Source organism: Canis aureus, chromosome 27, assembly GCF_053574225.1.
Source record: "Canis aureus isolate CA01 chromosome 27, VMU_Caureus_v.1.0, whole genome shotgun sequence".
Taxonomy (NCBI): domain Eukaryota; kingdom Metazoa; phylum Chordata; class Mammalia; order Carnivora; family Canidae; genus Canis; species Canis aureus.
This window is the reverse complement of record NC_135637.1, coordinates 20,055,347-20,077,664: the sequence shown is the minus strand read 5'-3', so window position 1 is coordinate 20,077,664 and position 22,318 is coordinate 20,055,347. Positions and strand designations below refer to the sequence as shown.

Sequence of the window (22,318 nt, the reverse complement as noted above, 5' to 3'; positions counted from 1 at the left end):
CTTCCAGCCTTTGGCTCACAGCCCCCTGCTGCCTGGAGCACACCTGCCTCCCACATGTCTGGGACTTACAGCAGTGTTATTCAAATTGTGGCCCATTAGGTAGGAGGGCTCTTTTCAGTGCCCTTTCTTGGGGATAAACCTTTTGCTTCCCCCAGAATCTACTGCTTGCCTCTATAGCCTTGACTGGGGGAATTCAATGCTTTGGTGAAGTTTCTATTCTGTTCTCTGGCAAGAATACTCTTCTGTCATGGGCACTCTTGATTTGTTGAGGCTTTTAGAAACCAAACTGTGGTCCCTGACTGACAGCAAGAACATCCCCTGGGAGCTTGTTAGAGATGCAAATTCATGGACCCCACCTCAGAGCCTGAATCAGTATCACTAGGGTGGGGCCCGGATATGTGGTTTAACAAAATCTCCAGGTGATTCTTACATGCTAATGTTTGAGAACCACAGGCTCAAAGTGCACAGGTCCCTCCTGCACACCTGTCTGGTTATTCCCTAACCCCATCAAAAATTCTGGGCAACTTCTACCCACTAACATCTCCTTTATGTGAATGGCAGCCCTAGGAAGGGAGTAACATGATGCCCTGAGAGCACTTCCTGGGGCTTTATTATCTTTTATTGTTCCCCTATTACATACGGGGCTCAGTGAGGGGACAGGACTGGCCCCAAGTCACACAGCAAGTAAACCCAGGACCTAACAACTATACTATCCCGCTCCTCACTCTGCAGAGCAGGCGGTAGCTGTCTGGACATCTGTTCCACACACACACACCCTGAGATTTCCTCCGTGGCAAATGCGTTGTCCTCAGGAAAGCCTCTCCTGACCTCCCCGGAGTCCACCAGGCCTCCTTAGAGCCTACCACAGGTCCCTGCATTTTTCCCTCCTAAAAGCATCACAATTTGTAACCATGTTATTGAAGGACTTTGTGTCTGTCTTCCCGCCAGGCTGGAAAACTCCGGGAGGACAGGAAGTGGGCAGACCCTGCTGGAGGCTCACCCAACATCTATTCTCCTTTTTGTACAGAGCCTGCGTTTGTGTGGGACAGTTGGGTACCCAGCCAGGTCACTACCACCCCCAGGGTCCCCTCCAGCTAGAGATATGGGGTTCTGGCTTCTGAGATGACGGTGGGTACCTAATGGGGTGCAATAAATGCACGTTGAATGCAGGACTGTCGGGCCAGCTCTGGGTGTGCAGTTGGTCCTTGGGGAGTGCGCACCATCTGACCAGGCCCAAGAAGCAAAGACCGCCCGGCCACAGCTGCCCTTGCCTTGGAAATGCTTTTATTGGTTCCGAGAGAACAGGGCTGTGGCGAGCTGGGACGGGCAGAGAGCGAAGGAGGCGGCGAGAGGCTTTGCCCCGGGGCGGACATGCTGTGCGGGGGCTGCTGGCGGCTCCCTGGCCCACCCCGCCAGCAGCAGCTGGGTCCTTGGCACTTGGCGCCCGGCGCACCTCTGCCGGCTTGGCACTGGGGCCTCCTCGGTGGCGGGCGCCCCCCTTTCCAGTTGCAGGAGTTGTGAGTCTTTCACAGTGCGGAGGGGTGGGGGTCCGGGGTGCAGGCAGGCCCCGTCCGCCAGTCCATCCTGGGCTCTCGGCGGCTGCGGCGGGGCGACGCGAGCTCCGGCTCCTCTTCTCCCGCCCGGGAGCTTGGCAGTCCTGGAAGGGCCCCCGTGGCCTCAGCGGGACATCATCCGGACAAACTCTGGGAGGGCACAGGAGCACCGTCAGGCCCGTCAGGCCCGGGAGCTCAGGCGGCGCCTCCAAATCTCCCTCCCGGATCCGAGGCCGCGCCCCCTCCTCCCACGCCCCCCCCCCTCCCCAGGTGGCCGTCTCCAGCCCTTTGGCCTCTTTCCATCCATCTTGGGCCCCGCAGCTGGCGGGGGCGCTGTCTCAGCTACACAGCTGACCCCTCCAAAACCTCTTAGGGCTCCCTGCCAGAAAATATCCAATATCCTGATGAGGCCTCCCTGCCATGGCCCCAGCTGACGTCTTTCTCACTGCTCACCCCCATCCCTGAGCTCCAGCCACCAGATCGGATCACCCTTTCAGTGCAGCTGGCACCCTCCCCCTCCCTCCGCCTCTCAGCTTGGTCTGCAACCTGTCTCCTCTCTCTTCTCTTTCTTTTAACTAGATTTGACTATTTGGAGCAGTTTTAGGTTCACAGCAAAATTATGCAGGAAGTCCGGAGTTCCATTTAGACCCTGCCCCACACCTGCACAGCCTCCTCCACCATCAACATCCCGCACCCAGAGTGGGACTTTTGTTACAATCGATGAACCTACACTGATGTGTCATTATCACCCAGAGGCCACAGTAACATTCAGGTTCATCCTTGGTGCTGTTCATTCTATGGGTTGGGGCAAATGTATAATGATATGTATCTGCCGCTATCATATCATTCAGAATGGTCTCACTGCCCTAAAAATCCCCTGTGCTCCACCGGCTCATCCCTCTCTCCCCCTAAACTCCTGGCAACCACTGATCTTTTTACATCTCCTTAGTTTTGTCTTTTCAAGAATGTTATACGGTTGGAATCACACACTATGTAGCCTTTTCAGATTGGCTTCTTTCACTTAGTGATATGCACGGAAGATTTCTCCATGTCTCTTCATGGTTTGATAGCTCATTTCTTTATAGTGTGAATAATATTCCATTGTCACAGTTTAATCCACTCACCAACTGAAGGACATCTTGTTTGCTTCCAGGTTTTACCAATTGTAATAAATAAAGCTGCTATAAACATCTGTGTGCAGGTTTCTATGTGGATGGAAATTTTAATTCATTTGGGGAAATACCTCTTCCTCCTTGTTCACCTGGTGGCTCCTACTCATCTATTAGGGCTCTACTTATTTATAGCCTCCTCCAGGAAGCCTTCCCTAATCCCCCCTCTAGCTTGGCACAGATGCCCTTTCTGTACCCCACAGCTTGCTGTATTTCCCCCAAAACAACATGGACTATACTGTTGGCTTCTGCTTTCCTTGCTGGTCTCGGGCTTCTCGAGGCAGATCTTGACACACAGTAGGTGTACAACGTATGCTGGCAGAATAAATGGGGGGTGCTTGGCTTAAAGGGAAGGGCTGTCATCTGGGAGAGTGGGGGTGATACCAGGACATAGAACGACCTAAAAATTTCAGATCTGGTGGCAGCAAAGCCTTCTTTCCTTGTAGCCACCCACAATCACTTCAAACTTGGAGTCTACTTGCTCCCCAGAAAAGACCTCCCAACCTTCGTATTCTGGATTCAATCACACTCTGGCACATGTTTATCTTGACTTTCTGCTTAGAATGCAAGCTCATAGAGTACGAAGTCAATGTTTTACTGTATTTTTGCCCTGTCTCCCCTAGTTGTCTTGAATGGTATCATACAGTCTTATGTATGTAGTGGCTGAGATTCCAGATCTGGTGTATGATCCGGCTCTGCATCTTAATAGTTAGGCAATCTCAAGTAAGTCATATGAATTCTCTGAGCCTCCGTGTCGTCATCTGTAATGTGACACAATAATAGTGCAATCCAGAGAGTGAGAATCAAATGGGATAACATATGTAAGTATACTTAGTACAGTGGCTGGTATACAATACATGTATAATAAATGGTAACTATTATAATTATTACTGATTCCTTAAAAAAAAAAACACTTTTACTGAGCATTAGTTATGTGCCAGGTGCTGAATTATGAGGAAATGTAGAGATAAAATGTTCTTCTCCAAAAGTTCCAACAAGCAGAGCTACAACTAGCACCCGAGGGACAGTGTGAAGAATGAGGGAGGGTAAGCCTGAGGTGCCATGAAAGCCCAGAAAAGAGGAATTTGGCCTAGGAACCAGCGAGGAAGTGCCAGAGGAAGTGGCCCCACTGCTGAGTCTTGAAGGATGAAGAGAATTTAATCCAGCTAAAGAACAGAATAAAAGGCATCTTGACAAAAAGAACAGTGCATTCAAACCAGAGCTTGGCAGGATCATGGACCACAAGTACAGGGGTATGGCTTTAAGGTGGAGTGTGAGTAAAAGAACAGCAGGAGCTGCAAATGGGGAGGTGATCTGTGGTCTGATCTCCAGGGACCTGAGTATAGATTGAGCAATGGGGTGCTCCAAAAATATCTACCATGGATGGATGCAGGAGTAGGTGGACAGATAAATGGGTAGAGATGGATGGATGGTTGGATGGATGGGTAGGTGGATATAGATGGGAAAGGATCCCACAAACAGATCAATGGAAGTGTGGGTAAATGTATAGGAAGATGGATGGAGATATATGAATGTATGAACATAGAGGTATAGATGTATGGATAGATAGAGGTACATGAGTAAATGGATGCATGGGTGAATGTACAGAAAAATGAATAGATACGTGGATAGATATGTAAGTGGATGAATAAATGCTAGGATGGATAATTGTTTAGAGATGAATGAGTGGTTAGACACCTGACACATAAAGAGATGCATGAATGAATGAACAGATGGAGAGAGAGATTTGGCAAGATGGATTGATGGATGGATGGGGTAGGAATGAATGGGAAGGTGGATTTGGAAGGTGGATTACAGGGGTGCATGGATGGAGGGGTAAGAGATGGAAGGGTGGGAGCATGGAAAGTTGGAATTTTGATGGATACACAGTTGGCCTGGCTTGGCTTCTCTTGTACATTCAAACCCCACCTACCTTCAAAGTCTACTCGTCCATCCCCATTGAGATCCACATCTCGGATAATTTCCTCTATGTCTCGATGTCCCACCTGATGGCCCAGGAGTTTCCTCATGGCCTCTCGCAACTCACTGGTGCTTATCTCTCCGTCACCATTGGTGTCAAACTAGAGAGGGCAGGGAGCAGAGAGGGGTAGCTCCAATGCCGGGAATGTAGAAGCAGATCCCAAGGTTGGGCTCTTTTTCCAGCCTCATTGTCCCCCAGCTCCAGAAACCCTTCTCTTTCCAAGCTCCTTCCCCTGGTACGTGATCCAGGGCTCAGGTTTCTCTTCAAGTAACCATCCTGGGGTTGGAATCCTAACAATCACCCCACCACCACCTCTGTCTGTCCAGGGCCCATTACTCACTTCTCGGAAAGCATCTCGAAGTTCCTTCACTCCAATCATATCTGCTGTTTCCGCCAGGAGTTTAGGTCCCATTAGCTCTACAAAGTCATCAAAATCCACATGGCCACCCACTGGAGACAGAGGAAAGGGCTAGGTCATTCATCCAACTACTCCCTCATCTCTAATTAGGCAAAGGAAGGCACTGTGAACCTCTCCTTGACCTATTCAGTGCCAGGTCGAGGGTAAAACCAAAGGCCAAATGAGGACAGAGAAGTGACCATGGACAGGTGGTTTATCAAAGAATGGCTCAGGGAAGGGATGCCTGGGTGGCTCAGTGGTTGAGTGTCTGTCTGCCTTTGGCTCAGGTCATGATCCCAGGGTCCTGGGATTGAGTCCCACATCAGGCTCCTTGATGATCAGGAGCTTGCTTCTCCCTTTGCCTATGTCTCTGCCTCTGTCTCTGTGTATATCATGAATAAATAAATAAAATCTTTAAAAAAAAAATTTTTTTTTTCAGAGACAGAGAGACAAAGACAAACAAGCAGAAAGGTAGAGAAAGCAGAAGTTAGGAGCATCTGGCCCATATGCCCCAGGGCTTACTCTTGTCCTGCAAAAGGAGGCTCACTCCAATAAGATCCCAAAGCAGGTAGGAGTGCTGGAGCAGTGACACACACCCCACCCCTTGCTCACAACACCTTTCAGCCACTGACTGACAAAACACCTGGCTTGGAGAGGCCAGGGCTCTAACCTCAAGATGGGCACAGTACACTAACTCCCAGAGCTGCCTGGAGGAATGAGATTCTCAATACTAGTGGTGCTAGCTGGCTTGAGAGTTCACCCCTGTGGGCTCCTTCTCTTTGTGGCCTCACTTCCCTATTCCCTGTTGACCCTTCTCTTCACCTTCCAGAGAAACTGCTTGTACCCAAATCCTTGTCTCTGCGGTCTGCTTCTAGGAGAACCCAAACTAAGCCAGAGAATAACAAAGGAGTAATGGCTTCCCTTCTGTTCAACAGCCCCTGTAGGCCACATGCAGGGCTGTGTGGCAGGTACTCCCTCGCTGACTTTCTGTGCTCCTCTCATTTCACAGATTACAGCAGAGGAAACAGGCCCAGAGACTCTAAGCAGTTTGCTCCAGGTTATAGAAGCTGGCCCAGAGCTGAAATCAGCCTGTGTGACTGCAGAGGACTGCGAGGGTAGGAATGGGAAGGGCAGGTGGTGCCCAGGGGAGGGACTCACGGTTCATGTTGATCTGTTGGGACAGCTCAATGAGCTCCATCTCAGTAGGCATGTAACCCATGGTGCGCATGCAGTTGCCCAGGTCCCGGCAGTTGATGTAGCCGTCCTTGTCCTTATCAAATTCTCGGAAGGCCTCTCGGAGCTCTGAGAGAAAGAACAAAAGTGGGCACAGCTAGACAAAAGGATAAAAGTGGGACTTGTGAAGCCTCTGGGCAGAGGCAGCCCAAGCCCCACCCCCACCCCTGTCCCTGAGCCAGAGCCTAGAACTGCCAGGACTACACTCCCCTGATCCTCAGCGCCCCACAGACAATGCCCAGCCCTGTACCAGGCCACATTCCCAGAAGGCCAAGATGTCTCTGCCTCTCTTCACACCAGTATCCCTTCCCTCACCTTCCTGGACAGCTGAGCAACCCTTTCCCCTAAGGGGCTGGGTCTTACCTTCAATCTCCTCTGGCCGCAGTGATCTGTCCTGAAACAAAAGAATGTGTCCTATTAGCAGCTGTAAGGGGCCTAGAGGTCACAAAATGCCCAGGCTGGGGACTATACGAGGGACAACGAGCACACTGGGTGGAGGGAGGGCCAGCACACATCTTTGAGGGGGAAAGGTGCAGCCCACATCTCTCATAGACACAGAAGATGCCCAGGGACCCCAGAGCCCCATTCAACCTGCGTACAGAAACTCTGTGTCCCCATTCCAGACACCAGAATGTGTCAGAGGACAGAGTTGTTCTGGAGGCAAAACCCTGTAAATAAAGTGGAGTGGACGGGTTGCTGTGGGTTACAACAGAAGGAAGGCCTGCAAGGCAATGGGGAAAGGGCTGGAGGGACAGAAAGCCAGAACTGGACAGGCTGCCAGAGAGGGAGGGAGAGGAGGAGGAGGAGGAGCCAAGGGTGTGGAGGCAGAAGTAGGGCATCGCCCACCTTCTCCCACCAGACCCTCATCCTACCTCTTGCCTGTAATGGGACACGGCCTAGGACCCTGGGGGCTGCCGGTGCTGCTGGCTGCTGCCAGGGTCCAAAGCATACATCTCCAGCTTCGCGCAGAGCCCAGGTCTCCTTGGGGACTCAAGGAAACTCTGGGTCTAGGCATCTGGACAGATGGCAGAGAAGTCTCCAGAGAGCAGGCCCAGAGGATACATGGGGTAGACTCTGGCTAGTGAGGTGCCAGTCACCCCAGGCCTTCCCAGGAGGCAGACAGATCAGCATGAAATGGATGCCCAGCCGGACCTGTTCAGTAGGCCCCAAAGCTGGCACCCACAGCACATCCTCCCCACGTATCGCAGCTCTCTGACTTCTGGCAGGTAGAATGTGGCAGGGTGTGCCCACCCTGAGTGAGCACATACCAGATGCGGGCACACCCCTCCTGAACACAGACACGCAGGCGGGCCCCAGTGAGCATGAAGCATCTCAGCTGGGCACGCTGGCTGTTCTAGCCAAGGGGTCAAGGCAGCAAGAGACAGCTTTTGCCCACCCACTGCAAGCTGGCCCCATCGCAAGAGACCCTAGCTATGAAACTCAGAATTTTCTAGAAAGGGGCTGCTGAGCAACATCTCGTGAGACAACCAGGTGCACAGGACCTCAGGCTCAGAAGTGGCTAAATGTGACAGGACAGTGTTGACAGTGTACATGAGCTGTGAATGAGCAGGCTACACGCTACCCCGTTCAGCATGTGGCATTTCTAGGTGAGGGCAGGATTCACTGAAGGTATGTGTATGTCTCCGCAAGATGATGGTATGGACTTCCACCATAAAACCTGTCACCGTGTACACTGCGAGTGTTGTCACTCCATTCCTAGTCACACTTGGATCTTGGGTGGCCAAAAATAATGATTTTTGCAAAACCCTGTACCCCCAATAAGTGAAGTGAGTAAATAGGTGAGTGTATGTGTGTACATACCCGTGCAGAGTGTATTCGCTAGGACAAATCACTCAGATATGAGTCCTTTCCCACTCTTCAAGCCTCAAGCAGCCTCTCTTTCTCCAGGACCCAGCTCTACAGGATTGGAGAGGAACAGGGTGCTACCCTACTGCAGCCTCCTCCCCTTCTTGCATAGCTGGAACCAGGGAGCAGGCAAGCCAGGTACCCCTTCTCGGTGTGCCTCTGGCAAAGTCCAGGTGGCCAGCCCTTGGATCACATGCTCCCCTTGTGGAGCATTTGGGGGTATGTGTAGAAGAGCCACAGGTGCACACCAATGTGTTAGGGAAACCGTGAGCACCATCCCCAGGGGTCAGACGGGAGGAGAGTACATGCACATACTTGCACATACTGTCTCCCCAACGTATGCGGTCTGGAAGAAGAGCTCAGCCTCCAGAGCCAGACAAACTCAAGTGCAAAGCCCAGAGTTGCTCCTTCCTAGCTGTGGGACCACAGGCAGGTCACTTCAGCATTCTGAGCCATGGTGTCCTCATCATAAAATAGGTTAATACCAGCACCCATGTTACCGGGCCTTTGCGAGCATCCCATGAGACAATATCTGTAAAGTATTTAGCATGTGGCATTCAACAAGTGGAACCCTCAAATGTTTGTATCTGTAACATCATCACCCTCCTCCTGTGACTGTTCAGATATCTGAAGGAGGCTGCCGGGATATAGTAGCTGCTTGCGGCTATTTAAATTGGAATAGGAAGCAAATGAAATGAACAATTCAGGTCCTCAGTTGTACTAGCCTCTCTCAAGTGCTCAATGGCCACATGTGGCTGGTGGCTACTATATCGGGCAGCATGGCTTGTAGAATATTTCCATCACTATAGGAAGTTCTCCCGGACAGGCCTGTGTATTCAGAACTGCTGTTAAGAGAACAGGGAGCCTTTGCATCAGACTTCCCGGGTTTGAATCCAACCTCTACACCCACTAGCTGTGATCTTGAACATGTTTATCTCTCCAACTCAGTTTCCTTATCTGTAAATGAGAGATGATAATAGGACTTACCTCTCAGAGCTGCTCTGAGCCTGACATGAGACAATGCACCAAAGCACTTAGCACAGAGCCTCACACAGAGTAAGTGCTCAAGAAGATAAGAAAGCAAACAAAAAAACATTAGCTGCTATGTTACTTCTTGCTGGTGGAGGTGGACTCACCAGTGCTTTGCAGCCATGGGTGGGAAATATGGAGGGTCAGAATCACACATTGAGGGGTTGGGGTGTATCCATGAGGGGACATGGCTTGCTTCATACAGAGCCCCTCTTCTTCCCAGCACCTCCTCATGCCCTCTGAAGCCAAGTCAAGTGCGGCTCCACTGGGGCCAACTTACGTACAGGCTGCCTGTTCTCAGCGAAGCCCTTGCGCAGGAAAATGCAGGCAGGGCCCAGCAGGTTGTGCATGACGGCACAGTTCTGGGCCAGCATCAAGAGCGGTCCCGGGAGCTCACCGCTGGCTGCCAGCCCCTCCTCGCTCGTCTGCACCACTGTCTGCACCACCGTGTAGCTGCTCTTCTCCTCCTGGCGCATCTTCAGCCAGCACCAAGCAAATACAAAAGAGAGGCAGGCTGTCATCTCCCTGCCCAATTGGCCCTCCTGGCCTCAGCCCAGCTCCTGGTCCTAGAAGGGGCTCTCCTCAAGGAGGAGACCCCTGAGAGTCAAACAGTGGGATTCGGAGAGCTCTCAGGATGATGGGAGGCAGGAGCTCAACAGATGGAGTCTCTGATCCTTGATTGAAACGGATGCTCCAGGGAGAGCTGGGGATGACACCCATTGTGTGGGACGTGTGCACACACATGCTCACGACACATCCACATGTACAGAATCACACACTCACGTGAATGTGGGAGCTTAGAGACAAGGAGGCGGACAGAGGCTTCTGCTCCAACCAATGGGAAGCACTCACTCAGAGACTAATGAGTACTGGCCTTGCCACTTGCTCCCAAATGGACTTCCGGCCCTGCCCCCCTGCTGGACCCCACCAGAAGGCAGTGGGGACCGTCAGAGCTGGGAACACACAGAACAGGTTCAGATAGGCTGCTGGACCAGCAAGTGCACACACAGAGGCCTAGCTAACACAGCTGAGCAGGTAGGGTAGGAGGGAGGCCTAGGGCAAAATGGAGACTATAGATTCCCTCTGAAGGGGCAGTATTACTTAATTCAGCCTAATGTTTCCAGATCTTCTGATTTTATGCTCTGCCTGGGCCAAGCAAAGCCCATCTGTGGATCAGATTCTTCCCAATTTGCAGCCTCAAGACTAGACACTCTCTGCCCCCCAGCAGCTCTCCTTCTTCCCCCTCCCGTCTCTGGCTCCCTGCCCAGCCCAGCTTGCCCGACCTCTAGAGGCTGAGGCAGGGGCCCTCTCTGCTTACCGAATATAGCTGTGCTCCCAGGCCCTGGCCCTCCCCTCCTCCTCCCCGATGGTTCCCATGCAGCTATAAAAAGTCAGCACTGCCCACAGACCATCCCCTTAGGACAACAGCAGCATCTAGTCACAACATTCTATTCCACCCTGGCCTCCCCAGGATGCCCAAGGCCCCCCAGGATCCAGGACAGGGCACTCTGCCTTCAGTCCTGAGCTTGGATGCCTCCTCTCAGTGTGAGGATTTGGAGGCAAATCTTCCCAAGGAGAAACAGAGCAGCTATAACTTGCAGGGCTGTCTTTGCCCTAGAACCCCTGAGCTGCATACCCTACTCTTGTATCCTGCTGTACTACACTTGCTGCCAGACTCCTCCAGCTCGCAGAAGGACATGGCCAGAAGATCCTGTGACCCAGGGGGCAGCTTGTCCTGCCAGGCTGAGAAGCAGAACAAGTTCCCCCAGGCTTACCTCACCCTCCCTCTCCTCTTGTGTGTCTTCTCCCCAAAGCCCCACACTCTGGGGCTACAGACTAGACTCCCTTCCAACTTCCTAAGCCTCTTCTAGTCTGAGAGGGAGGAGCAGTATCCTGGTTCAGACCCGGAGTGAAGGTCCTCAGCACAAGGCCCAAGTTCAGTGACTGCAATAAGGGTGGGTCTTTGGTTGTCTCGGAACTTGACAAATGTTTAACAGTCCAAGGGCCATTCTGGTTTGATGACTAAAAGAGGTCAGAGCCTCAGCCATACTTGCACAGGCTTCTAGGACCCAGGCTAGAAGGCTTGCAGGTTCTGCAAGGGCGGAACCCGGGAGACTTTCCTCACTGGGAGGCTAGCCCAGAGGAAGCCCAAGAGTAGAGAGCGGCTGGACCCCAAGAAATAATCTCCCGAGCTATGTGTAGAGAATCAGCCTTTTTGTTTCTGGCTGAGCCTCGCACACTTGGCTCACAGTGAGCACAAGCCAGGAGGGAGGAGGCAGCAGGCAGCACAGAACTCTGAGAGGCAATTTAGTACACTGGCTCTGGGCTCAAACAGTCTTGGGGACACATTCTGTCTCTGCCGCTTGCTTGCTATGTGACCTTGGGCAGGTAACTTCACTCCTCTGTGCTCTAGTTTCCTTCTCTGTCCAGCGGGAATAAACTCAGGATCCTTGTGAGAAATAAATGAGCTATTGCATAGTGCCTGGAGCATGGTAAGAGCCGAATACATGGAGTTGCCATGGGGATGAGAATGACGGTGATGACGATGATGACGATGGTGGAGATGCAACATAAGAGATGCAGGGAGCCAGAAGGCATTTACTTCTGGCTCCAGAGGAAGTGGGAGCATATTTGCCAATCAGGGAAGAACTGAGAAGGGATGGAGAAGAACGCGTTCCCACAAAGGAGGCACCAGTGGTGGCTGGGGAATTTCCACTCCATCTCTTTATCATAATACTGCCTGGCACCAAGTTGCCAGGAGGCTGCTGTTCTTCCCTGGCCAATGATAGCACCTGACAGCCTAGTCCTGTCCTGCACAGAGCCCGGAGCAGGCTGCCTCTCCCCCTTCCTGGCTCCCTGGCTACCACACTTGGGAAGCCAAGTGGGCAGTGGCCCATAGGCTCACAATATCTCCTGGCACCAAAGGGACAGCTCCCAAGTGTAGCATGGCAACAGGGTCAGCTGGCCTCATGACCTAACAGCTTTCTAACAAGGCAAGCTATCCAAGAGAAGGCAAGTCAAAGCTCTCTCTCCTTGAAGGTATTCAGTGAGGGCTTGGCAAGGTGGGGGCCAGAATCACTGCAGTGAGTGGGGACCCAGGCACCCTGTAAGGTCATATGTGGGAATCTCTGAATAACACTCCTGACAGCAGGGGAAAGAAAGGCAGCCTCTCATGGAGGCAAAAAATTAAATAAAATAAAAAATAAAATAAAATAAAATAAAATAAAATAAATAAAATAAAATAAAATAAAATAAAATAAAATAAAATACCAAACTATGGACCGGCATTGCAAAAATCTCAACTCCGCTTCCACTCGGCTGTATGACTTTAGGAAAGCTCTTAGCTCTTAAATCCAGCTCCTTTCTCTACAAAATAGCCAAGAGAACTACTTGGTGGAAAAGAGCAAATGAAATCAAAGAGGATGGGTATGTTGGAGCTGTTTAGAAGAAAGCAATTATTACTATTACAAAAAAACATGAAATTAAATGCGGTAAGTTTTATTGTCTTTTACCTTATTCCATGGACTCAAAACAAAACCTCTCCTATTTTCCTTTACCCCCCTTTCTCTGGACACCCAGAGTGGAAAAATTAGGATCATGATGACAGTAATACTAGCTGCCATTTATTGAGGACTTTGTTCCAGGCAGTGTGCGCAGCACTTTATTTGCTTTTAACAATCACTTTAGGAGGTAAATACTAGTATTCCCACTTGGTGGACAGGGGAACTCAGGCCCAGAGAGGTCAAGTAACTCACCCAAGGTCACATAGCTGGAAAGAAAAGATATGAGAAGTGTGGTTCGTAAGCACTCTGCTGTTGGGGAGATGGGTGAGGTGGGGCAGAGGGATAATGCTTGCTCTTAAATTCACCTCTTTAGGTTCTGGACAGAACCCCAGGGAGGGGGGAAGGAAGCTTTCACCCTGTGGTCCTCTAGACTAATTCGGGTCAATTTCTGCTTCTCTGCAACAGCACAGAGGCCACCTCTGATGCCAAAGACTCCCCTAAGATGACAGATGATGTGGGCTGTATGCAAAGAAGAAACAGTCAACCCTGGGAAGGATCCAAGGGACCAGTGAAGATTAAAGGGAATTTGATATGAGCAGCTTAACTAAATGAGGAAGACGATGAGCAGAAAAGCCTAAAATGTCCTAAATTAAGAGACGATTGAACCGACCCAGGAGGTAGTATGGGGTTAGGGACAGACATGCCATTAGTTACCCCAAGACCTTGGGTAAGTCACTTTACCCTGAATGGTAATCAAGTTCCTTGTCTGGAAAAAGACAGAACTGGAGGAAAACATCCCTATCATTCCTTCTTCCTTTAAATAATATCCACGAGTTTCTTTTCTGGCCTGACTACAGAGGGCCAGAAATACAGGCAGAGCCCACGTGCAGCAAAACCCTATAGATGTAAGCCCAGCTTTGCATAAAAAAATGTTTTGGAGGTGATGATTTGCTTTCCAAAAAGAATTCTTGCAAAAGGATATTATCCTGGTGTATAAGCAATAAATCCACGACAAAAAGCTACTTACAGACACCTTTGCTCAACATCCTATTACTCAGTGAAAACAATTCAGGGCCCCGAACCAGCCTGGTCCTAATTGAGATTCTCTGACCCGATTCAAGAATTATTGAGGGGAGCAAGGCATACCCCATTAGCAATGGGATCTACTTCAAAACCCACAAGTCTGAAGGCTTAGAGACCAGCAGAGAGAGGGCCAGAGACTCAAAGAGATGAATGAGCCCCCAGCTCCACAGCTGGGAAGGAGCCTCAGTAGCAGCAGGCTCAAAAGCCCAGCTCAACCCTCTTCCGATCCAGCAGCCCCCAAGGGGGTCCATCCACTCACATTCTATGGACCTGTGCTTTTCATTTTATGGCTCAGGAACTACGTGGTTTCTTTCCCGAATCTTATGCTAATTCCCAAACACAGCCCCCGGTCCCCATGCAGCTGTAAGTCCCAACTTCAGCTCAGAGCCTGAGACACAGAAAACGGGGATCAGAGGGAATCTGGAGGGAGGAACAGGGAAGCAGCTCTAGACAGAACCCATGGAAAGGGTAGCAAGCTTCAGATGCCCACCGCCTCCATCCCCAACTCTGGGACACATGGCAAGATGCCCCCCTCCCCTTCCCCAGGACTTGGAAACTCCAGAAACATACCTTCCTTGAGAGATTTCTCAGTGGAGACTTGACACAGTTGCCCATCCTAAGCTGAGGCAGCCCCTCTCAGGATCCCCGGGTCCATGAAGGAGGCTTCTGGGGCCTAAGAGACCTTAGTCCCTGTCACGGCCAAACCCCAGCCTCCCTCTGCCTGCGCAGTTCTTCCTCCTGGCCCGTTCTGAGCCCGCTCTCTTGCGCGCGTGCTCTCTTACTCGTCTGCCTGCTCCTGCTCTCTGATTTTTTTTTTTTTTTGGTGGATTGTGTGTGTGTTTGTGTGTGTGGGTTTAACTTTCTGGACACTTTCTTAAGGAGATGAAGGCAGAAGGGGAGAGGAGAGTGCAGGGTACAGAGAAAATCGCCTGGAGAGCTGATGGCAGAGGGTAGCAAGCTAGGGAAGGCTCCGATCATCTACATCAGATTAGAGCTCAGTCCTCTCTCCGGTTCATTTCCCTTCCCTCAGCCCCTCCTCTCCCGCTGCCAAATCTGCAGGGAGATTGCTTCGGGGAGGGGGGCCCAGAATGGCAGCTGCAGCTGGGAATTAGGCCAGCAGACCCAGAAGGGGAAGCAGGCTAGTTTGGGCCACCAAAGCCAGGTTGCCTCCCAGCTCCAGCCATGTGCATGCATTCACACACACACACACACACACACACACACACACACACATCTGCACACACATACATATGCAAGCACTCAGAGACAGACACACATCCTAATTGCCCCCTGGCAATCCCAGCTGGATTGAGAGCAGGCAGTTCCAGTTGAGGGCCTGGAAGATCTTGTGACGTCCCCATCACGCTCCATTTTTCACACTTGCTTCGTCACTGAAATGGGATGAGGCTCCAGGGCTGGAAGCGCAAGCTGAGCCAACAGCAGCGAGCGGATCCTTCTGCTCCCTTTGCTATGTGGAGTCTCTCCGACCCAAGAGACCGCGGTGAGGGGAGCATGATGGAGGCAGTGCTGGCGCACAGGCTGTGATGGAGGGCTGCCAACCCTCTAACAATCCTCTGCCTAATCCTGAGCGAGGATCTTTCAAGGTTTCCTTGGGGTGCAAAGCAGAGAGGCCACCCTTTGCTAAGTGGTCTTCACGGTCCCACGACTGGAACTTTTTAGGTGAGCGGCTCTTCCTCGTCCTGGTGGGTTCCAGGTTTGATGTGGACTCATCTGGAGCTTCAGATGTCACATTCAAGACCTACAGACGGAGCCAGAGGACCCAAGAGCGGAAGTGTCCCCGAATCCTTGCCGCCAGCTTCTCCCAGCAGGGGGCACCAGAGAGGATGGGAAGCCTAACTCTCCCCGCCCCTGATGCAACAACCCTTGCACAAGGCACTGGAAGAGTTTTCAGTCCAGAGAGGCTGCTTTCCCAGGGACGTTTGATCCAGCTAGAGTGGCTGGTCAGAAGTCCCATTAGGGGAGTGGGCGGGGCACTGCCCAGGAGGTGCCACAGGCTGGCTCCCAGGGAGCCGGGGGAGGAAGTCCCTGGATAGCTCTTGACGTCTGTGCTGCTGCTGACGACGGAACAGTTTAATCAGGGAAGTTACTCAGCAGCCTTGTTTGGGCCAAACCTCCAAAGGGGGTATGAGAAGGGGGGGCAGCCCCTGAGGGCAAAGGGAGGAGCCTGGGGAGGTGTTGATGCTCAAAGGGCAGGAAAGACACCAGGGAGATGAAACCGAAGAGTGAGCAGCCAACATAAGTGCCTTCTCCAAAGACACGTTCGTTCCTCCACAGGAAAGCATCAAGCAGCCTTTCTGTGGGGCGGGGAGTCAGGGTTATGAGACTCAGGTGCATGAGAAGGGTCTACAGGCCTGGGGTTGAGTCGTGCCTCTGCTGCCAGCTTCTGACTTCTCACATTCTAGAGCTTCTGTTTCCTTGCCTGGAAAAAGGGGGTTTCCCCGTATCTTGCTTATAAAGCGGATGTGGGCAAGTACCCAACACATAATAGATACTTAATGAGTAAGAAATAGTATCATTTGTCCAGGGTTTGTGTGCCAGGCACTGTGCCTGGCTCTGGGAATGCTGTGGGGAACAAGATAAAGCATGGTACCTGCTTTCAGGGAGTTCATGTTCTAGCAGGCAGGCAAGAGCTATTAAAGAGCTATGAATGCACTTACTGAATCACGTTTCAGGTAAATGCTACAAAAGGGAAAACACAAAACCTCTGAGAATGTGAGACAGAGGAATCTGACTTAGTCTGGGGGGATGAGAAAAGACTTGGAAGATGAAATCTAGTAAATCAACTATCTGCAGACTCTTGACAAGCTGGGGCTCACCAGGGACCCCAGAGGGGAGCTGGGTTAGGTTCCAGGTACAAACCCAATTTATATTAACTACCTGGGCAGATATAGGGAAAGGCAGCACAGTGTCAAGTGAGAGTCTCAATGCTAGCTGCAGATGGTTCTGATTTAATAGGTGTAGATGAGCTCCAGGCACTGGTGGTGTTTAGTGCTCCAGGAATTCTAATCTGCAGTCAGCGTTGAGGACCACTGACACAGACGCTAAGAGCTTAGAATGCAGGGGCAGACAGACCTGGGTTCCAATGTTGCCCTGCTGCCTAGCAAACTCTATGACCTTGAGGACTTGTGAATCCTTCTGAACCTCAGTTTCTTTTAAAAGAAACTACACTAATACACTAATAATCCTTTCCTCCTAGGGCTGTTGTGAGGAGTTAATGAGATAATATATGTAAAGGGTTTGGCACAGTGCCAGGCACCTAGAAGGTGCCCCCTTCCCTGGCCCAGCATTAGTCTTAAAGGGCCAGCTGTGCCGGCCTTGCCAGACTCAGCAGAACACCCACTCAGTCAGACCTGGTGACTCCTGCCCCCTGCAGGCCAGCCCAGAGCACAGCACCCGCTTGCCGACCTTGGAATATGCCTGTCCTTGGAGGCAGGAGAGGAGACAGCAAGACCAGGCCCCTGTGGAAAAGTCAATAAATCTCATCCTTTTTTACAGGACAGGATGCTGACCCTAGCTTGAAGCAGCAAGGGATCCAGGGATTCAAACTCAGAGCTTTAAAAAAAAAAAAACTCAGAGCTTTGCTAGAGCTATTTGGGGCTGGGCAGGTTAGGCCGTGGTGCTCCTGGGTGACTGGAATAACTGGTGATCTATAGGAGGCAGGTGGCTTGACCTTTAGAAGAAATTTCCTTTTGCATATGTATATATGTATATATATATACACACACACATATATACTTTTTTTTTTTTTGATTTTTGAACTTTTTTTTTTTTTTTTTTTAAGGGCCAACAGGTAGGGGCTTCTCTAAGGAGCAAAGCACATTGCCCAGCCCCACCTTCCCTCTTCACCCCTGTGGCCACAACCCTTGGACTTCCAGAAGCCTACACTATGAGTTCTGGAGTGCAGTAACAAGATCAGAGGGATGAGAAGGATAAACCCACTGCTGATTATTCCTGATTAAGAGGGAGGCTGGCCTCCAGCCCTGATCGGTTCTATCACCAGCATTTGAACTTGGATGACAGCCCAGTGTGAACAGGCTCAGGGAAAGCTGGGTCATAACCTGAGAGGTGCTTTGTGGATGCTTCTGACAAATTGGAAACATTCTTATGGGGATGCCTGGGTGGCTCAGTGGTTGAGTGTCTGCCTTTAGCTCAGGGTGTGATCCCAGGGCCCCAGGATCAAGTCCCACATCAGGCTCCCTGCATGGAGCCTGCTTCTCCCTCTGCCTGTGTCTCTGCCTGCCTCTCTGTGTCTCTCATGAATAAATAAAATCTTAAAAAAAAAAAAAACTTTTATGTGACTTCCCACTCAACTCATTCTTTAGAGATCATAGTCCTGCCACTTACTTACTCTGTGGCCCTTGGACAAGCCACTTCCCCTCTCTCAAGACTGTTTCCTCATCTCTAAAATGGGGGGTGATAATGCCAACCTTTACAGGTTGTTGAGAAGATACTTAGGCAATTTTTTAGTGAGCTCTTGGCTGAGGTCTCAAGCCCCCTGTTCCTTCCCCCAAACAGCAAAGGCAAACGCAGCTGTCTTGGAGGACTCTACAGGATTGATATCAACCCCAAGCTGACCTTCTCTTTCCTTTTCCCCAGGCGCCAGGGGAAAGGCAATGAGGGCTCCCACTCTCTCAGAGAGCAGTAGGGAGAGACTTGACAGGAGTGAATGATATACATAGCCCTCATCCTAGAAAAACAGGCCTAGTCTGATTGAATCCATTATGACCCAAAACTTCATGGTCTCACGCCCTCATCTAAACTATAGGAACTAAAGAAACTCTGCAGAGCAGAGGCTGGAGATACTGGTCATTCGCCCATTAGATACTGTGTTCTTGTTATGTGCAAAGCAGTTTGGGAATTGGGCTAATTTATTCAAGTTAGAAGAGATGTCTTTAGAGCTAGAAAAAGGGGAAGGATGGAACAGAGATGCAGGCTTTATACACATCTGACTTCTCTACAAGGGGTCTTAGAGTAAGGAACTTAGAGTAAGGAGCAGAAAAACTGTTCTTAAAATAGTTTTATAAGGGGATGCTTGGGTGGCTCAGTGGTTGAGGATCTGCTTTCAGCTCAGGTCGTGATCCCAGGGTCCTAGGATCAAGTACCACATTGGGCTCCTCGTGGGGAGCCTGCTTCTCCCTCTGCCTATGTCTCTGCCTCTCTCTATGTGTCTCTCATGAATAAATACATAAAACCTTTAAAAAAAAAGAATCCTGATTCCTGTTCCCCTAATGTAGGACCTATCTTGGACCCTTCAGTGTCACTTTGAGCCCTAGCTCTCCTTGACTCTATTACAAATGAAAAGAAGATTCAGGACAGCACTTGGTAGTTAATTGACAGCAACAATAATAACTATTACGGATGAAGCCCTTGCTCTGCACCATGCACTGGCCAAAATCTGTACATATCTTCATGTCCCATTTAATCCCCCCCAAGCCCAGTGAGGTACTATGATTTTCTTTATTTCGTAGATAAAGAAACAGAGGCTTAATGAGGTTAAGCAATTCAGTTAAGGTTAAAAATATATATAGAACTTGGGAGACGTGAGAAATAGACCTTCCCAGGACTATATTTTGTCCTAAATAGATTCTATCTGAATGTTTCTGTATTCAGAATTCCATGTCTCTTCTCTTGGTCCTGGTCCTGAATCTAAGGACAGAAATCTCATTGCAAAGAGAAAGGATGGAAAGACTAATTCTCCACTGTCTCAGGAGACTGGAGACTCTGACCCAAAAGTCCGAGGCTGGGTTCGGTTGTCATTGCTGTTGCTGTTCAAGCAGATGCCTAGAGCTGTCAGCAGGAAGCCCAAACTGAATGTGCTGAGCTTTACAGAAAAAGTCTGCATCTCCAGAAGCAAGAGCTTCCAGAGGGAGGTAGTAAATATTTGATGGGACCTTCCAGCTCTTCCTGACTCAAGTGACCCTGGTGACATTTCAGAACATTGGGCTGGAGGATAGTCCTCATTAATGACTAAGAAAGTAGGAGAAGGGAGAAGGAAGAAAAGGAGGTAGCTGAAATGCTCTGAGCTCACAAAGGCCCATGCAGGCAAATTCTGTGAGACTGGAAAAAGAAGAGACTCTTTTTCTAGGAGTGAAGTCATATTAGCAACAAAATAAATAGCCAGAAAGTGAGTGATTCTGGGCCAGTGAACTACCCTTACAAATTACTACATTGTAAGCTCCCAAACAGCCAGAACTCCAGCTATCTTGTCCACTGGTGTCTCCGCAGTACCCATAAATGCCTGGGTAAAGTAGGTGCCCCCAAATATTTGATAAATGTTTGACTAGATGTCACTGATTCCACAACCCAGACTCACTCCATTGACCACTGCCTGGGACACTCTATGTCTCCCACCTAATACATAAGCCACCGCAGTGAACTTCCACCTCAATATGTCGCTGCACTAATTCTCAAAGCTCTGCATCCAAATCTCTACTCTGGAGAACTGCTTTCAGCTAACGCGGCTAACGAGGGCTCCCCACAGGAACAAAGCCACACACTGCTGCCCTATCACACCACACAGCAGCCCCGTGCAACCCAAATCCACGTGCAGCTACCTTCATGTCAGACCTCCCCTGGCCTCAGCTGCCACGGAGTAGTATTTTGAAAAAGAATGTGCAGATCTGAAGCAGAACACACACGGCCTCCTTGGAATTCTGATCCAGCATGGCAAGTCAGAAGCTTAAAACGGCTTCTCTCCACTACATCCTAACACAGAAACACCCAGGGCCCCTTCTTTCTCCACACACAACGAAAACTCTCCCACCAGACCTCTGCATCACATCCCTCTCTGGCTGCCGCAGAACAGTCTCAACGCTGTGCCAATAAGTTTGAATTAATTATGGGCTCAGACTAGAGGAAACCCTGGCTTTGCTCGGGAGTTCACAGGTTCCTCTCTGCGAACCTCTCTCCCCGGCAGCACGGCCCAAACTGTAGACCTGCACTCGAGGACAGCTGCTCAGCTGCCCAGGACCCTTGAGAGAAAAGCCTACAGGAAACAAGAGTAGCCACTAGTAACTCCTTAGTGACCTTTCTAACCTTAGAAGGCACATCAACTTAGGCTGGGGTGTTATTCCATGTCCTACGACCTGACAACTGCCCAACTGCCATCCTAATGGTATCCATCCCTGGAATGACAATCTCCTTAAAACACCCCAAAGTTCCCATTTGAGCTATAGCTCTGTGTAGCCCCTCCATGCCTACCCAGACACTTCTCTTTTCTTGTATTTTTGAGTCTCCATTCGGCTCTCCTAACTTTTCCCAGGTCTCCGGGGCCACCACAGCCCACGACTAGCGTCCCCCATCCCCAAGCAAGGCTGTGTGCCCCGAGGTGGCCATTCTTGAGTCTCAGACCCCAACCCCCTTGCTCCTTTAGGTCGCTCACTGGCAGTCTTGGCTAGAGACCAGAGGAGTGAATTTGGCGCCACCTGCTCGGAGCACCCCTCCCGACCCCTGCAGATCTCCAGACGGTTTGCGGCGGTCGTTCCCCTCCAGGGCTGGCCTATTCGGCAGGTGGAGGGCGGCGAGGCGCGGGTACCTCGCCCAGAAGAGGCCCGGAGCGTGGACAGCGCTCAGGGTGCTGAATCAGGCACGGGGGAGGAGGAGTGCCGGCCAGGGCGCAGGGCTGCGGGAGGACTACGGGGAGCGAGACCGGGGGCCGCGGGCAGCGGCAGGAGGGCTGTGGGCGCGCAGCCGTGCAGGGTCCCGAGCGCCTTTCCCGGGAGCGCGGGCGGGAGGCGCGGCCCTTACCTGGCCGAAGGCGGAGCTGAGCATGGGGCGCAGCTGGTGGAGGAACGGGTCTGCCTCGGACGCGGCGGCTGGAGCGGAGTCGCCGCGACCCGGGGCTCGCAGCGAGCCCCGGAGGCCGAGCGCCGGGGACAGCCCCCGTTCCTCCCCATCCCGCCCGCGGGCCGGCGGCAGCGGCGACGGCGGCGAAGGTCGGGACGCCGCGGCCGGCAGCGCCTCCCGGGGCCTGCAGTGCGCCTGGGGGAGCCCGCGCCTGCTCCCCCGCGCGCCCTCCTCTCGCGGCGCCGGCCGGCACAGGGGCCTCCGCGAACTGGGGTCCCCGGACGGCGGCGGCGTGCCTGGGCTGGTGCCAGGCAGCCGGCGGCCAGGCAACCCTGGCTCCCGGGCAGGGCCGTGGCGGGGAACCCGGCTGCCCCCGCTCGCCGCCGCCTTCAGCAGCGACGTCTTGGACTCGCTTTTGGCGATGTGCGAGCTCATCGCGGCGGGGCCCGCGCTCGCATGGCCCGGCGGGGGCGGCGCGGTGCGGCGCTGCGCGGGGCCCCCGGCGGGCAGAGAGCGGGGCGCCCGGCGGGAGCCAAGCCCGAGGACGCGCTGGAGGCGGGCGCCGTCCCCCGGCCGCTTAAATGCGGCCCCGTCGCCGCCGCCCATGTGACAGCGCAGCCTCTACGCCCGGAGCCCCGAGCTTCCCGGCGGCTGGCGGTGCGGATCTGGGGGGGCCGCCGGCTGTCCCCGGAGAGCCC

At 51.9% G+C, this 22,318-nt stretch overlaps 1 protein-coding gene across 4 annotated transcripts; it reads right to left on the bottom strand.

The window, feature by feature from the left end:
* Nucleotides 1-1,267: 1,267 nt before the first annotated feature.
* CABP1 (calcium binding protein 1) lies at nt 1,268-22,305 on the bottom strand. Of its 4 annotated transcripts, none has more exons than XM_077875902.1 (7): nt 21,582-22,305; nt 9,513-9,704; nt 6,697-6,727; nt 6,259-6,402; nt 5,044-5,153; nt 4,656-4,803; nt 1,268-1,703 (listed from the first exon to the last, which is right to left on the bottom strand). In XM_077875902.1, exons 1-7 carry the CDS (start codon nt 22,224-22,226, stop codon nt 1,678-1,680), a joined length of 1,296 nt encoding a protein of 431 aa, XP_077732028.1. In that variant the 5' UTR covers nt 22,227-22,305; the 3' UTR covers nt 1,268-1,677. The 4 variants fall into 4 exon arrangements, with proteins under 4 accessions (XP_077732028.1, XP_077732030.1, XP_077732029.1 ...); XM_077875904.1 differs by lacking the exon at nt 21,582-22,305 and adding an exon at nt 14,385-15,193; XM_077875903.1 differs by lacking the exon at nt 9,513-9,704 and having other exon boundaries at nt 21,582-22,296.
* Nucleotides 22,306-22,318: the final 13 nt, after the last annotated feature.